Source organism: Mus pahari, chromosome 2 (assembly GCF_900095145.1).
Source record: "Mus pahari chromosome 2, PAHARI_EIJ_v1.1, whole genome shotgun sequence".
Lineage (NCBI taxonomy): Eukaryota > Metazoa > Chordata > Mammalia > Rodentia > Muridae > Mus > Mus pahari.
The window spans coordinates 9,159,295-9,175,780 of NC_034591.1; the positions used below are offsets into that span (position 1 = coordinate 9,159,295).

Consider the following 16,486-nt stretch of genomic DNA (forward strand, 5'->3'; position numbering starts at 1 on the left):
TATATATATATATATATATATATATATATATATATATATATATATAGTATTTTCACTGATACAGTGATTGGATACTTACAGAATTTCTGTTTAATGTTTACCTCATATTATGAGAGTAACCACGTCTTTATGACATAATCTAATAAGAAATGTCTATTTCTACAGGGAATCTGCCATTATTAACCTCTGTCTTACAGTTTATCAGTGTTGAAGACAAGGAAATAATCCTATTTATATTTGCTGCCCTTTAAATACTGTGGGATTCTTTCTATATACTGTAGGAGATAATGGGATTCGTACAAAAAATCTGCCAGTTAATTATGACTTCACAATATGAAGTTGAGTCACAGAGAAATTTATTCATTTAACATTTAACACATCTTTAGTGTCCACTAAATAATATGTATGCAGTGGTTTAAGTCTGAGTGATATCACAGTATCCAAAATAAAGAGCATGCCACTCCTGTGTAACTTATTTTCTATATGAGAAGAAAGAATACAGATATATGAAAAACAAAGTGAGAGCAACAAGGGCTTGTTCTTCACTTGATGAACGTAGGAGTCCTCTGAGACTCTAGGGAAAGGCTGCAAGTATGAAGTTGCATAAATAATACAGTTCTGGAACTAAATACTAGGATTAAAACTTTAAAGATGAATGAACTTTATAAATAATAATAAAATATTTATTTTATCAACATTATCAACATTATTATTTTATTTATCAACATTTATTTATCATCATTATTAGAAAAACAAAGTTTGGGGAAAAGGTCAGTATAGCTGTTCCTAATGAGAAGTATAGAATTTTGATAAAATCATTTCAAATTTATTTACTATATACTAGTAACCTACATACATTACTTTGATGACTAAAATTATCAAATGCTAATTAACAAATATTTAATACTTATTCAACTTAGGTGATATCTTAACATGACTTAAATTAAAATATAAGTATAGATTGTACAAAAACTGTAGGTTTATGACATGGAATGTGTGTGTGTGTGTGTGTGTGTGTGTGTGTGTGTGTGTGTGTGTGTGATATGTACTCGAGAGTGCAGGTATGCGTCTGCCATGAGCTAAGAAGACAACCTTTTGGGAATCTGTTCTCTCTTTTCACCTAGCTGAGGCAGGGACTCTCTTTTGTTTCTGCTGCAACTTTGCACACTCAAGGCTAGCTTTCAGATGATTCTGCCGTCTCTATCTGCTCTCCCGTCATGCTTGGGCTACGATTATAATTGTACTGTGCATCTAGTCATCATGCTGTGCGGCAAGTACATTTAGCACTGAGCCATCTCTCCATTCTAACATAGAATATTTATGAATTAAAAAATACTGTAACATATTTACATTGTAAGTAGTAGTGATGATTTCAATTATTTGTATATTAGTCAACTTTCCTCACACATATGCATTTAAAAATGAATTTTTGTTAATACTAATTGCCAATAGTAGTAGTTGTTAAATATGTATATTGATTAAAGTAAACAAATATTAAAGGAACTAGTCATGATCCACTTACTTTAAATGTAATTTTAAGAGAAAATATGATATAAATTTATAAGACAATATTATTCTACTATTAAGTTAAAACATGAGTCATATTCATCTGTGAAGTGGCTTTAGGCTAGAAAAATGGGATTTTAAATATTCATGTAAAATTAATCTTATCGTAAGACATGGTCCTGTGCATGCCTATAATTTCTGCTCTTGAATGACAGAAGGAGCAGGATTGCTCTATGTTAGAGAGTATTCTAACTACATAGTGAGTACATCAGGTAACAGGTCAGCCAGGACTATATCACAAGATCCTGACTCAAAAAAAATTACCTCATATTTAGATGTCTAACTCTTTCAAATAAGTGAAAATATAAATAGGCAAAGCTGTGTCCACAGTTGCATGGAGTACATATACATTTTGGGGGGAGATAAATAAATGTTTAGATAATGGTAAAAGCCAAACCCATAACATGCTATTACTAATACTGAATGCTGCTGTGTCCTTGTCCAGTTTCAACTGGCACCAAGGTAGTGACAAAAAGGACAGACACAGGAACACAGAAAAGCTGACATCAGGTAGCCTGGGCTATCCAATGGGGAAACAACAGAACACGGGAAGCTCAGCTCGTATACTCCACACAGGTGAACAGGTGGAAAGGGTCACTGCATACAGTGGGACAACGAGGCCAATTTAGATAGTCTCTGTAGGAGATACCTCTGTAAAGGAGCAGGCTACAGACATTGAAGTGGGAGGAAGCTGTGGTGGACATCTTCTGCACTGTCAATATTTGCATGAGAACTCCAAGGGAAGCTTGGCCATCCCTCTAGGTAGAGCACCACGCTAGATCGAGAGTACCGCTAGATCGAGAGTACCTCTGCCATTTCCATGAGGCATGGGGCCAGGCGGCAGGTCTTTGATGTAGTGATGGCCATGTCTATAGCATATATTCACATAGGACCTCTCTCAGGGCTTTTTCTCTTTCCCACAGAGAAATTCTTGTAAATGTTCTAAAAATCTAAGTCTTCTCTAAGAAGGTATGAAAGACTGACCTCCTAGAACATGTCATAGGTTTTCACATATGTTCCAGGCTTCCTTAATCTATGTTTTGATTATGTAATGTTTTATTGTACATTTCCCCTCAGAATTCTAGAACCCCCATTGTTCTCTAATAATGTATAGTCAAGAGTAGGTTAAATGTACACTTTGAGTCATTTTTCCTTCTATGTTGAATAATGATTTTTACATTGTGGGCAAGACTATAACTTTCTCATTTCCACTTAATGCCACAGCTGAACATGTATCCTTAGCACTATCTACCAGAAGTTGGGGATCTTCCTTATCTGCCTTCATAGCCAGATCACTTTGTGTATGTCTTTATTAATCCAGCATGTTTTGGAAAGTGTTCATTGCTGAACAGGTTGATTATGTCTGATAATAATTACCACTTGAAGGCAAAATTGAAGGGAAAAAAATCATTCTATTTACTGATGTAAAGGCACATCACATTGAAGTACTCTTCTAACATTGTCAGAATGCAAAATTTGACATTTTTTGAAGTACTTTCCTTTATCTCTCAACTGTGATCTACAGAAAACATAAGTGTTTGGATGTGTGGTTCCTTAGTTATGACACAATCAGTGGAAAAACAGCCAATGTATACAACGAGGGAAAAATCACTCAATATTAAGACAGAGTACATCAAGATGTATGCTAATATGTTTCATTTATTCTAAAATGTATATTGAAAAGAAAATCATATAACCCAGTCAGATCAGAAAAATGTATTTAAACTACAGTCAAACTTTTGTTAAGTAGACTTGGAAGTACACTGATTCTACATATAGCAATAGAGTTTAAAAGGAAATAATCCCAGTGGATGCAATTCTGACACTGCTTAAGAAAAGTAGATTCATACATCTTTTGGTATACCTTTAGTATTCATCCACATTTCTTTTTAATCCTGTAATTTCACTCCTAAAATTTAAATAAAAACATACTTTTGTTTACATCTCTATTTTTTTTTTTGTCATGAACCTGGGATAGCAGGGCCTAAAAATAAGTTGTTATGCACTAGCTAACTTTATTTATCGTATCAGACAATTTATATGTATATGCTGACAGTTAACAAGAGACACCTGAGTAAAGTGTACCCAAGGCAAGTCATATGTGACCAAAAAGCATTTCTTATAGAGGCATGTGAATAACAATATCTGGAGCAAACTGACTCTTAACCACTACACCAAGAACAATTCTGTTTTGAAGAAACTGAGGTCACAAGACTCTTGTCTTGTTTTCTCATGAGCACTTAGCATTACCCTTGCATGGCTCCATTCTTGGACTGTCTTCCAACACACTTCCTCTCATTTTATTTTTTAATTAATTAATTAATTAATTAATAATTCTTGTCATTTTGAGACAGTTGTGTAGACCAGAATGGCCTTGAACTCAGAGATTCTCCCGTTTCTGCCTCCCGAGAAGGCATGTGCCACCACCACCCGGCTCTTCATTTTATTTATTTTTTTTAACAGCGGGATATCCAGGATGATTCTGATTTGAGATGTTGCAGAGAATTCTAACTGTCTTCTGATGCATGAGTATCCCATAAGCAAGAAAATTATAATATTAGAATGGTGAAAGCATTGTGTGTAATACTCTACCACCAAGAACTGGGATACAAATTATGTCCACTAGTATTGGTTACATTCCTATACAAATAGCAATTCTTGGACGCTATTCTAACATACTTGTACAAATGTGAATTCACATACATTGCCTATTTGTATATATATGTCACTGCATTGTTTTAAAAGCAACATAGAAAACAAATAACATGTCTGCCATCAGTGATCTGAATATTCTGTAATTGCTATCTGTAGTTTATATGTATTTCCATTTTTAATAAGTGTTCAAGCTATTAGGTATCACTAGAGAAATTTCAAACAAAGTACGTTTTAGTGGATTCTCCTCTCCCTTTAATATTCTTCCACATTTCTTTTTAATCCTGTTAATGTCCCTCCTCCAGTGTCCTTTCTGCTTTCATGTCACATGTCAATTGTCACATGTCACAGATTGTTTTCCCAGTTCCTTAGTACTTCCTCTCACCCTCTCTTGGTCTATTTCTACTTCTTTTGCTTTTATAATTTACATGAATTTATAGGCACACACACATAAATTTCAAATGTAGGATCCACATATGAGAGAGAATATGTAGTTTATGTGTTTCTGAGCTTTAGGGACAATGATAACGTTATATATTTCAAATTCATTCATTTGCCTGAAAGTGTCAGAATTTCATTTTATTTAGAGCTGATTAGAGTTTATCTTTATCTCTATGCTACATTTGAGCATCTTTATTTATCTGTTGGAGCATATCTATGCTGTTTATATCTAAACTATAGTAATGAACATGGATGTGCAATTGTCTCTGTGGTAGATGTTTTTTGGGTATGTGCCAAGGAATAATATAGTTGGTTTAGAATCATAGTTATATTTTTAACCTTTTGAGAAACCCCAGACTTTCTTAATGTTTCTATTAGTTTAAACTGATACTAGCAATAAATAAGGGTTCTTTTCTACCCAGACACTCAACAGAGTTTGTTGTCAAATGTCTTTGTGGTAGCCATTCTGATTGGGGTTGTTTGGTATTTTGAAGTAATTAGTTTTCATGTGCAGAAATATTTATTGAACGCCATTGAAAATATCTCTTGCCCATTTATCTCTTCCACTTAAGCTTTCAAATTCTGTCCTCACAATGCCTGCTGCTTCGTTTCCTTCCATTCTCTCCGTTTGCTCATTAAAGAGCCATCTTCAAACATTCCTCATCTTCTATTGCTCCTTTCTGATTTACATTATGCACATCCAAAAGCAATCAATGACTTTAAAGGAAGTCTGATCATACCATTAGAGAACTCAGAGCTCATTCTTCCCACGTTTATAGTAGTATACCCCAGGTACAAGGCTCTCAAGGAACATAGAAGGAGTGCTTCCCTTGATCTAAGTAGAGAATACCACCAAGATATTCCCACAGAACCCCTGTATTTGGTTTTCAGTGAAATAAAAAATAGTCATGGTTAAATATATAGATGGAATTTATAAGAACCAGTTTAAATAATTGACTTTTAGGGAGTATTAACTATTTTGTTTGATTTTCTTCAGTTACATGATTCAAATTCATGCATTTGTACATAGGTTTGATACATACTTAGAGATTCTATGTAAAGATGACCCCAGTGTCTTCCTGATAACAGAATTCAGAGACCAGAAAGCCAGAGTATTATATAAAATATTAAATACTTACCATGTATGAACTCAGGGAATCTTAAAAGACTATATACTGTATACCCTTATGTACATTGTGTTTGAAAGTAGGATTAATTAAAAATTTTAATTCACTGAAATGCCTTGTTGATACCTTTGACTTGTGACAAAGAATTTAAAATCAGTGAATGCATGACAAGGCTAGCATCGTCTATTAAGAAAAAGAGCACTGGGCCGGGTGTGGTGGCGCACGCCTTTAATCCCAGCACTTGGGAGGCAGAGGCAGGTGGATTTCTGAGTTCGAGGCCAGCCTGGTCTACAGAGTGAGTTCCAGGACAGCCAGGGCTATACAGAGAAACCCTGTCTCGAAAAACCTTAAAAAAAAAAAAAAAAGCACTGTACAAATGATTACAATCCATTAGCAATTCCATTATTATATCTCTTAGGAAGCTAATTGATAGTCTTTTGGCTTTTTGCACAGTTTGGGATGCATGTATGTGAAGCAAGCACTCTTGCTAAACTGCATTCTCTACACATCAATTCCTTCCATTTTAAAAAATTTCACCTTTTCAACATTATTACTTGCTGTTAGTTCTCATCTGTCATGTCTGTCAAAATCATGAAAGCGTGCTGCAAAAAATACTCCCATTTTAACTGTGATGTTGAAGTTTTTGATGGCTATTTCCGTATATTATTTTTAAAATAATTTTGGTTGAATAAACTTACAGAAACACTAAATAAAGTCATTGATTTGGAAAATAGTGCCATGTTTAATTGCAGGACCAATTCTCACAGAGTTCTTACTTTGTGGGTTGACAGTGGAACAAGAAGTGTGTATTTAAGAGGGAAACAAACCTATTTAAACTTGTGAGTTAGATAATATGCATGCTGTCCTCCTGCGTGTTACATCTTACACACACACAAGTGCAGCACTTAAATACATTTTAACTGGAGAGAAGGGTGCCTTAATATATCTATGCCAGTGAGTTTTAACACCGTGAGCCTTGCAGGTTAACAAGAAAGGCCGGGAGAGGAAATGACTAAATCCTCCGTGTAAATCTCCATCGACAGCTGATAATTAGCACACAGCTTAGCTGTAATAATTAGTTCCCTCTTTAGAAAATTTCCGGATGAACTCGGAGTCGGTACATTTCGTTCTGTCTTGTTTCTTTGTCCTTCTCTCCCAAGTGATTCATGTTATTTTTAGGGAGAAAGAACTCAAGATGCCACTCTTCTTCAGAGTCTGTGCTGTCCATTACTGATGCCATCTTGTGGATTGACTGGGATTAGAGTTCCTTTGTCCCTTTCTTCCTGTAGATTTTGTTTCTTTCCTCCAGACAGTTTGAAGAGGTAGGGGATAAAGAATATAGCCACTGCTTGGTAAATATGTCAAGTCCATGGGATATCTGAGGCTAAGATCAGAGAGAAAAGTCCTCAAGAAGGGAGGAAGGAGACCCTGCTTGCCAGCCCTTTGTCTGACTTGGTGTGCATCAAAACAGATTTTGAAACTCTGTACCTAATTAGGAAATTAACTTTTTTTAAAAAAAATAAGATATCTAAATCTGAATATGACACAAATTGATAAATAAAAGCCATGTAAAAATCTCTACTTTGTTATGCAACTCTTTGAAAATGCAAATTAAAGGTTTATAAAGTTGATATTAAGGTGAATTCTTTTTGTTTTCTTTTTAGTTATATCAAATCAAAATGTTAAGAAATTATAGCAGAGCTTCCATTCTAACTTGTATTCTCTTTGAGGCTGTGACAAAAAGAAATTAAGTTACTGGTACAATATAATTTCATTATTGACTAGCCTTTTTTTTAGGTTTATTTGTTTATTGTATTTTATGTATATGTCTGCATTTCTGTGTGCATATCAGAAGAGAGCATTAGGTTCCGTTATAGATAGTTTTGAGTTGCTATGTGGGTGCTGGTTATTGAACTCAGGAATCCTTAAAGAGCAGCCAGTGCTCTTAACTTATGAGCCATCTTCCAGGCCCTTACCCCTTTAAAATTATTTACTTATTTTTATGTTATGTGCACTAGCGTTTTGTCTGCATGTATGTCTGGGTGAAGGTGTTGGGCCTCTTGGAACTGGAGTTATAGACAGTTATAAGTCACCATGAGGGTTCTGGGAATTCCACCCTGGTCCTCTGGAAGAACAGTCAGTGCTCTTAGCCACTAAGACATCTCTCCATCCCCGACCAGACTTTCTTATAATAAATTGTAAAATATACATTTAAAGTATCATTCATTGAATCATTATTAATAAAGAACGAACTTGTAATAAATCCAGCAATTGATTTACTTTGGTATTAGGAACAGAGGAGAGACTGAGTTGTCTGAGGTCACATTGATGATTTCATTTGGAGTTTTACAATTTGTGTTTAAACTTTTTCTTTATATTATGAGCACATTTATTCTCCTCCCCTTTCTCATCAAACCCCAATATACCCCTCCTGACTTTCTATCAAATTTACTTTTTGCTTTGATTGATGTTAAAAACATACATTTGTGTCTATGTGTCTATATATATATATATATATTCCTAAAACTTGACAATCAACTCTTCTTGCTTTAATTTTGAATCCAAACCAACCAAATAACTTTAGCCATGCACTGTGTTACTATAATTTCCAATTTTTACATGTAGAAAATTGAGTTTTTCTGGAGGGCAGTCATGTTTATTTAATGGGGTAATATATATATAGCCCATTAAAGTTGACCCATGACAACAATGATTGGAAATCAACTATTAGCATCTTGATAGGCCATCTAGAATGAAGAAATTTTATCACAAAAATGGAATGCCTAATGAGATATAACTGATTTTAATTAATTGACTTATGTTCACTATAGAAAATTTGAATAAAGTAGAAGTGTATGGAATTTTAGAGTCATATTTTCATTAGTTTTTAATTTTTAAAATTCTATCAAAATTGATATTTTATACCAGTTTCATAGTAATATTCATTATGTTTAATTATTTAAATGCTAGTAATAGAATAGGAACAGTAATGGTTTCATTAAAACATTTTCTACATATTAAAAATATCATAGATATTTTTGCTCATATATAAATAATTTTATTGTGTTTTTATATACTTTCTTTTCTTTACTTTCTAGTGATTGTTTTTTGGCTCTTTACCAAACTTGTTGACTGATTTCATGTTTAGAATGCCCATTTCACAAATTCGACATATTTCTATTCCTAGAAAATGAATGTGAATGAAGTAGAAGGGTTGGACATGGGGTGAGGGGACCAGTCCTTGCACTTTCTCTAGCAGTGACAATGACTCTGAGAATCCAGTTAGTATTAGAGAACATATCTCAAATACAATTTCAGTTTTAGGAGTGGCTTGTTCTCCAACATACAGTAAGATGATATTTAATATCTATATCCATCTAGTCGACTTATTTGGTGCAGTAGAAATACGGATTGTAAGACATTTGTCATTGAATAGGTTTGCCTGAGGAATTGAAGCATAATCTTCATGGTGATTGCTCTAGTGTTGTTTAATTATAGGGACCACACTGTTCATCACATGACTTCCACTCTTAAGTACAGATGAATAATTGGAGCCAATTAGGGTGATAAAGTTACCTGGAAGAAGCCAGATACTGATGAAGTGTAAACACTGATGAGCCAATTATATTATTTGTCTTGAGAAGTTGAATTGAGAAGTAGAGGAGCTATTATCATACAGTGATGAGTACCACTCAGCTGGAGGCCAACAGCGATAATCGGCCCTGAGGAAATTAGTGAAGAAACCTCTCAAAAACTGTACACTGAAGCATACTGGTGTGTGTGTGTGTGTGTGTGTGTGTGTGTGTGTGTGTGTGTGTGTGAGAGAGAGAGAGAGAGAGAGAGAGAGAGAGAGAGAGAGAGAGAGAGAGAGAGAGAGAGAGAGAGTTCAAATTGGACTATTTCCTCTCAGACATCAATTACATGGATTTTGGTTCATTTTGTAGTTACCAAAAGTTCTAGATCTCTGCCCTAGGATTTGCACTACTTAATTTAATTTCTGTTTTCTCAAAACTTATGTTCTTGATTACCATGGCCACCTGTGGTTGTACAGTTACTTTTTTTAGGGGTAAATTTTTATATAGATCAATTGGTTTTCATTGAGGACTTTAATATTGGGAACAGTTATGGGGCATGACACCTTATTTATTTGGATTATTAGAGGTCATTCTGGCATTTTTGAGCATTCCTCTTCTGATCACTTTAGTAGAAATTTCTACTAATCCTTGGCACTTCATGATGTTTCTGTGCACATTATTTTATTCTGCTAATATTATATTGCCCTGACTTCTTTCAGGATAAGGTCAATTTGAGGAGAAAACTTATTTTAACAATATGTCCAATACTAGAGGAATATTTTACAGTTACAGTAATTCCTCTCATCTGTTTTTACATTGTTTACTTCTTCCCTTAACTTGTCTAAAACATATACTTGTTAATTTAATTGAAAATATTTATATATAAAATTTTAGATCCATAGGTTAATAAGTTAAATAAGTAAACAAAGTAGTGGAGTTAATGCAGAATAAATATAAAATTAAATAAATACATCCTTTTCAAAACACAGTTTGATAATGGAATGTCTGGGTCTCTTATTACAGACATGTCTAAAGCACAAATCTTTATGTATAATCAATACTGTCAACTTTTGCTGGCTAAGTAAAAGAGACTGATATATAACTATCTTTTAGGAAGGATAGCTAAAGTGTACTAAACCTATTGGAAGATTAATGATTTAAAAAATCCGTTTTTTTTTTTCTATGGGAATGAGTGAGGAAATATAAACCGTTGTAAGAGTATGTTTTACTTCTCTTTCTGGTTCTGAGATGACCGGTCTGTTGACAAACCTGAGCTGCGTAGTGAACCACAGCCGGTGCTGTTCTGTTGCACGTGATGATCCCGATCAGGAGCAGCTGAAACATTTGATGCACTTGACCTCTCCCAAGTGTAAAAACGGTTTCAAGAACATGACATATAACACTTTGTCTTTTTTTTTTTAATATAGAAAATCACTTAGCAATTATTATGGGAAGTATCTACATTAATAAAATAAAATTCCTTGACTTGTTGTTTGAGATGTTGGAGGCCATTCAGTTTTATGTCTCATAACTGTTTTGACAGCTTATTTTTTTCTGAGAATTATGAATCAGTAGGGATAAATCATCTTCAAAATTTTTGTAACAATAATAAGAAAACACTTACCTCATCATATAATCATCTAAATATTAAAAATAAAACAAATAGTTTAAATATTTCTTTTTGAACAAGGCTTGATTCCGAAAAAGAGGCTTTTTCAATTGAATATACTATCACATTCTAAGTAACACATTATGGACAGGCAATATTAATTCAATGGCATATTTGATTTTTTTTTTATACTGTGATATCATCTTCACTGTGAAAATGCAATTAATCCAATCAATTAGAAATTATAAGCATAGAAAATGATAAAAATTTGAGGAATGCAAACCAGAGAGTTTTTTTATTTTTATTTATTTATTTATTTATTTATTTATTTATTTATTAATTATTATTTGGTTTTTTGAGTCAGGGTTTCTCTGTATAGCCCTGGCTGTCCTGGAACAAACTTTGTGGACCAGGCTTGCCTCGAACTCAGAAATCTGCCTGCCTCTGCCTCCCGAGTTTTGGGATTAAAGGCATGTGCCACCACGGCCAGCTTTTTTTTTTTTTTTTAACCAGAGAGGTTTAAAGGCTGTCCAAAGGATGATCTTTCAATAAGATCATACTCATGACTAAAACTTGTTTCTTCAGAGTCTTCATGTAAGAATTTGGTTGCCATGCGTATGTAAGCTGTAATTGATTATTATGGTTTAATGGGTAATCTGAGTGTTATCTCCCTGTAATAGCATTTACCTTTTTGAGACATTAAACTTGGAGTTGCCTAATTTTTCATTAATAAAATAAAGTCAATGATAATTTAAACTATTATGGTGTGGTAGCTCATTTTGTGTGTGTGTGGGGCGCAGGGTCAGAAATAGTAAAGGTCATTGAAATTTAGTATGTACATCATTTACATGGGCTAATGTATACTCTAATTCTTACCCTTTGCTTTGCTTTGTCTAGTTTCTACCCACAATGGCACACGTGCACGTTTGAATCTTTTGGGTGCTTTAGGGATATAGAGAAGCCAAAAGGGTGAGAGAAGAGGTTAATTCATCAGAGTAAAAGATGATTGGTGACATAGTAAATGACATTTCTTACTATTAACAAATAAATAAGAATCTTTAATCATTTAGAATTATAATAAGCTTATGCAAGTGGAAAATCTATAACAAGTAGAAGTTAATATCTATCTTTTCTTGTATATGGAGAGGTAATGAGGTGGTAATGACCTTATTCAAAACCAAACAAGGACCTGCACAGAAGGACTTAACTCATGAAATAGCTACATAGCTTCTCATTCCAATTCCACATTTTCAATAAACAATCCTGACTTTATCTAATAAACTCCAATGACAGTTCAGGCAAGGGGGCTCATATCAGAAACTTTTCATATATTTTATTTATTTTTTTCCACAAAATTTAATTTCCTGAGCATCTTTATAGCCTAAAATGTGTTAATAACTAATATGTAATCATTCTTTGTTCAAATTTACTCATTTTAGAGAATTTTTTTATTATGCACAGAAAGTAATAAATATAAGCAAATTATCAGAGTATCTGGGGAAATTCTTATAGAAAAGAGTTCACTTAGTAGAGCTCACATGAAATTATGAGCTCTCATTTATAACAACCAAAGCATAATGGCAGCCAAGAACTTCTATGTTTCTCCCGTGATATTAAAATGTACTTTATAATTGGTGAATGTCTAGTAAGGAAGATAGTATTATTTATAACTTTAAAAAATAGTACCTGGGACTTTTTCTCTTCTGGAATTTACGGGTCTCTATCAAAACTCTCTATAATTCCAGTTTTCTTTACCAATAAAATACCTGGTATTCCTTCAGGCCTACCCTCAAGATTTAGTCTAAAAGTCTTTACTTAAGCTAAGTGGTTCAATATCTCACATGAGATGTCTATATAGAATTTTGAAATTGTGCAATATTGCTTCATCTAAACCAAAGATTTAAAGGTAACTCTACTCCACACAATTTTGTGCAGAAAACTGGATAAGAACCACATTCTTTTTCATTCTATTGTTTTCATTTTGTTGATTTGAAACCAATCTCACTAAGTAACCCAGGCAGGTCTTGAACTCTCAACCCCCCTGCCTCCTAGATTCTTAAGGGAGAGTAAAAGCAATTTCATATTCAGTGTTATATTTCATACTCGCATTTACTGCTTGTGAGTATCCCAATCAGTAAGAATCTGCATACTCTGTGAGCTGTTTGATATTAAATTCTCTGAGATGACTTTCTCTGTTTACTGTTTCCCACGGAGACTTCCGCCATTATGTACTCAGCCTGGTTTTAGGGGCACCATTCCTTCACATCACCAAAAGCTCTCATAGGTACAATTTAGAGGTCCGAAGTACTCAGCTGGCATAGTAAACTAAAGGTCGTACCTCCAACAAACAAGTGTACACAGGAGACTTTGCCAGATTCTGATTTCTTAAATTTAATATATGTACCCAAAATATATATTGTTTGTAATTCCTAGCATAGGCAAGAATGCATAAAGACAGACTTCTCCATAGTCGTGGAAAGGAGATACCCAATGGGTTTTAGGAGTAATCAGGATTGTGATTACAACTCAGTTCTTGCCAGGGTTGTGCGGTTTGATTTGGGTTTGATTTTCAATATCAGTTTGAGGTAGAAATATAACTTTCCTGAACTGTTATTTTAGAATTAACTAGACAGACTTGTGTATATTTTGTGTAGATGTTACATCTTGTTAGGCAAAGAGAAGCTTTAAAACAGCCTTGCACTATATAATTGCACAATTATTATATAATTATACTCTGCTGTACCTATTATTATTGATAGCTTTGTTCATATTTTAAAAGCATTCAATATTTACCTTACAACTAAGTTTTACTTAGGTACTCAGATTAATAATTTAATAAACATACTAATGCCCACAAATGTTATGTCATGTGACTACATAGTCAGATACTCCCTTGTATCTGTGGGTATTGTTTTCCAAGGTTCAACTGTGGATGTCAATTTCTTTAAGTGTTATACCTATCCAGAACATACCAGCACTTTTCTCATTATTCTCCAGACAATAAGGTATAATAGCATTTCCCAAAGATTCTCGAGATGACTCAAAGAATAAGGAAGAATATGCTTAGATTATAAGTAAAAAGCGTCTCAGTTTGTAAAAAGATCTTGGGACATCCTTACATTATCGTTTTAGAAGACCTAGGACAGAATGCATATGGATACAGAATGTTGACTGGATAATTCTTTTTTTCTTTCTTTCTTTTTTCTTTTCTTTTCTTAGTAATTCAATTTAAGGATTCAGATTTCTGAAGCAAATGTGACAACGGGGCTTTGAGAAAAGTATTATGGACAGCATTATGTATTTTCATGCACTCAACTTAGACCTCTCTTTCCATTTCAGAACTTTTGGAACTGAATAGGACTTCAATATTTCAAAGCCCCTTTGGATTTCTTGATCTCCACACAATGCTGCTGGACGAGTATCAAGAACGGCTCTTTGTGGGAGGGAGAGACCTTGTCTATTCCCTGAATTTGGAACGAGTCAGTGATGGCTACAGAGAGGTACTGAAACACCAAGTGTTTAAAGCGGGAAAGAAGAGAGAAGTGGTATAAGTGGGCGTTAGCTTATGTTTTCCCCGTTGTGTTTACCACTTTAATGTTTCGAATAGTTATGTAATTGAAATAAAATATCCACTAAGTAGGAAACAGTTTAGGGAAAATTTGAAAAGCATCATTTATGAATTTTCTAGCCCATCAAAGATATTCTAGCCCATCAAAGATAATCAAGACGTGCAGAGAGGCACTTTCCTTGTGATTTGACCTTCTTGGATAGTGAGTGACCTTCTTCACCACACCCACTGTCTTGAGACCTGAATTGCAGGATTCTAGATTAATAACAGTATCTATAGACTGTATTGTTCTAATGTCCAAATACGGACATATGATATCAGTATAACTATCTACTGTTGATTTTTGGCAAGATTGTTAACTCAGATGGATATTTCTTAAGCTTGCTGGAAAGTAGAATATTAATTGAGTGGGTGGTGGCATATGCCTTTAGTCTCAGCACTAGAAAGGCAGGGGGACTCTTGAGTTCAAGGCCATCCCAGTTTATACAGTGAATTTCATGACAGCCAGGGCTACACACAAAGAAACTTTGTAATGAAAAAAACAAACAAACAAAACAATAGCAACAGCAACACAACAGGTAAGATCATATGTTGGAAATGGTTAACTGTGGGAAGGAAAACAATTTATACAAAACAGAATTGGGTTGCATCTTCAGGGCTGTATCAGTTTTACATGAAACATGGAGAAATTTAAATCATATTTTTTTGGCATTAGTATGCATATGAAGCGATCCACTTTGTTTATGCTTTATTTTTATGTTCATCAAAATGTGCCAAGTATGTGTGTTTTCAAATTTAAAAAAAAAAAAAAGAAAAGATGACAAAAAGCAGGATCCTCTAGTCTCCGCCAAACCCTAATCCCTAGAGGAAATCATTTAAGATGCTTTGCTGTTTCTTTGGGTTCTTTTTTATTTTTGTGTAAGGTGTGTGCTCTAGGAGGATCTGGGGCTAGAGGAGAGAGAGAGAGAGAGAGAGAGAGAGAGAGAGAGAGAGAGAGAGAGAGAGAGAGAGAGAATATAATTAGCACTCTTCACATCCTGGGGAAAGCCAGCATTTGTGTATTGTTGTCCATTGATAGAGTTGGTGTTTGAGTTTATGTACAATCCTTTAACTTTCGAGGAGAAGAGCACTGGCTTCTTATCAGAGACATTCACGCATATTTTCATCACCTGTTGCCCTACCCTTTGACCTGTCCTTCATTTTCCCAAAATACAATGACTGAAAATTTTGATTAAATAATAATTGCATGTTAGCATGATTAGAACCATGAAGATAGTTCCTAACATCTTCACTTCCTTTCCACATATCCTTCTTTTCTCTTATCTCATTCCTTGTCTTCCTGCAACATTCCTATTTGTTGGGAAAAGTAAAATTGTGTCTCATATCATGCTTTAGTTTTTGTTCTCACTGATGTTTTGACAAACCCCTAAGAGATTTTTACATCCCAATAATGTAAGCAACTAGATTATACTTCTTTCAGCATAATATAGGCCATATGTTATTGGGGCACCCACTGGGCCTCTCGCCTATGTAAATGTTCAGCTGTTTAGAACCACATCTTTCTGGCTTTAGTCTTACATTTTTCTGAATCATACCCTCTGAGAAGTCCATATATATATATATATATATATATATATATATATATATATATCATTAAACTTAACAGATTCTGCCCAAATTCAAACACCAAATATATCAATGCAGAAGACTACATATGAGTTGGATTTTGTAGTTGTAGGAAGAGAAAGAGGACTTTATGCAATATATATATATGCCTAAATATGTAAAGATAATCTACTCAGTTCATATAAAACTACCTTTGCAGACATTATTTCATGGCTGACCTCTTGTTTTGGATAACTGATGATATTCATTTGAGTTCAAATAAGCATATTGACTTCCCTCTTCTCTAAATACTTTTGTACCTGGATCCAGATACATACACATG

General features: G+C 34.0%; 1 protein-coding gene across 2 annotated transcripts in view; it reads left to right on the forward strand.

Annotated features, from left to right (window-relative positions):
- The window catches only part of Sema3e (semaphorin 3E), a 228,934-nt gene that overhangs the window by 111,279 nt on the left and 101,169 nt on the right, over nt 1-16,486 (forward strand). For both annotated transcript variants that reach the window (XM_021190553.1, XM_029535639.1), the window contains exon 2: nt 14,310-14,470. In XM_021190553.1, coding sequence (XP_021046212.1) covers nt 14,310-14,470 — 161 coding nt within the window. The remainder of the gene's footprint in view (nt 1-14,309; nt 14,471-16,486) is intronic.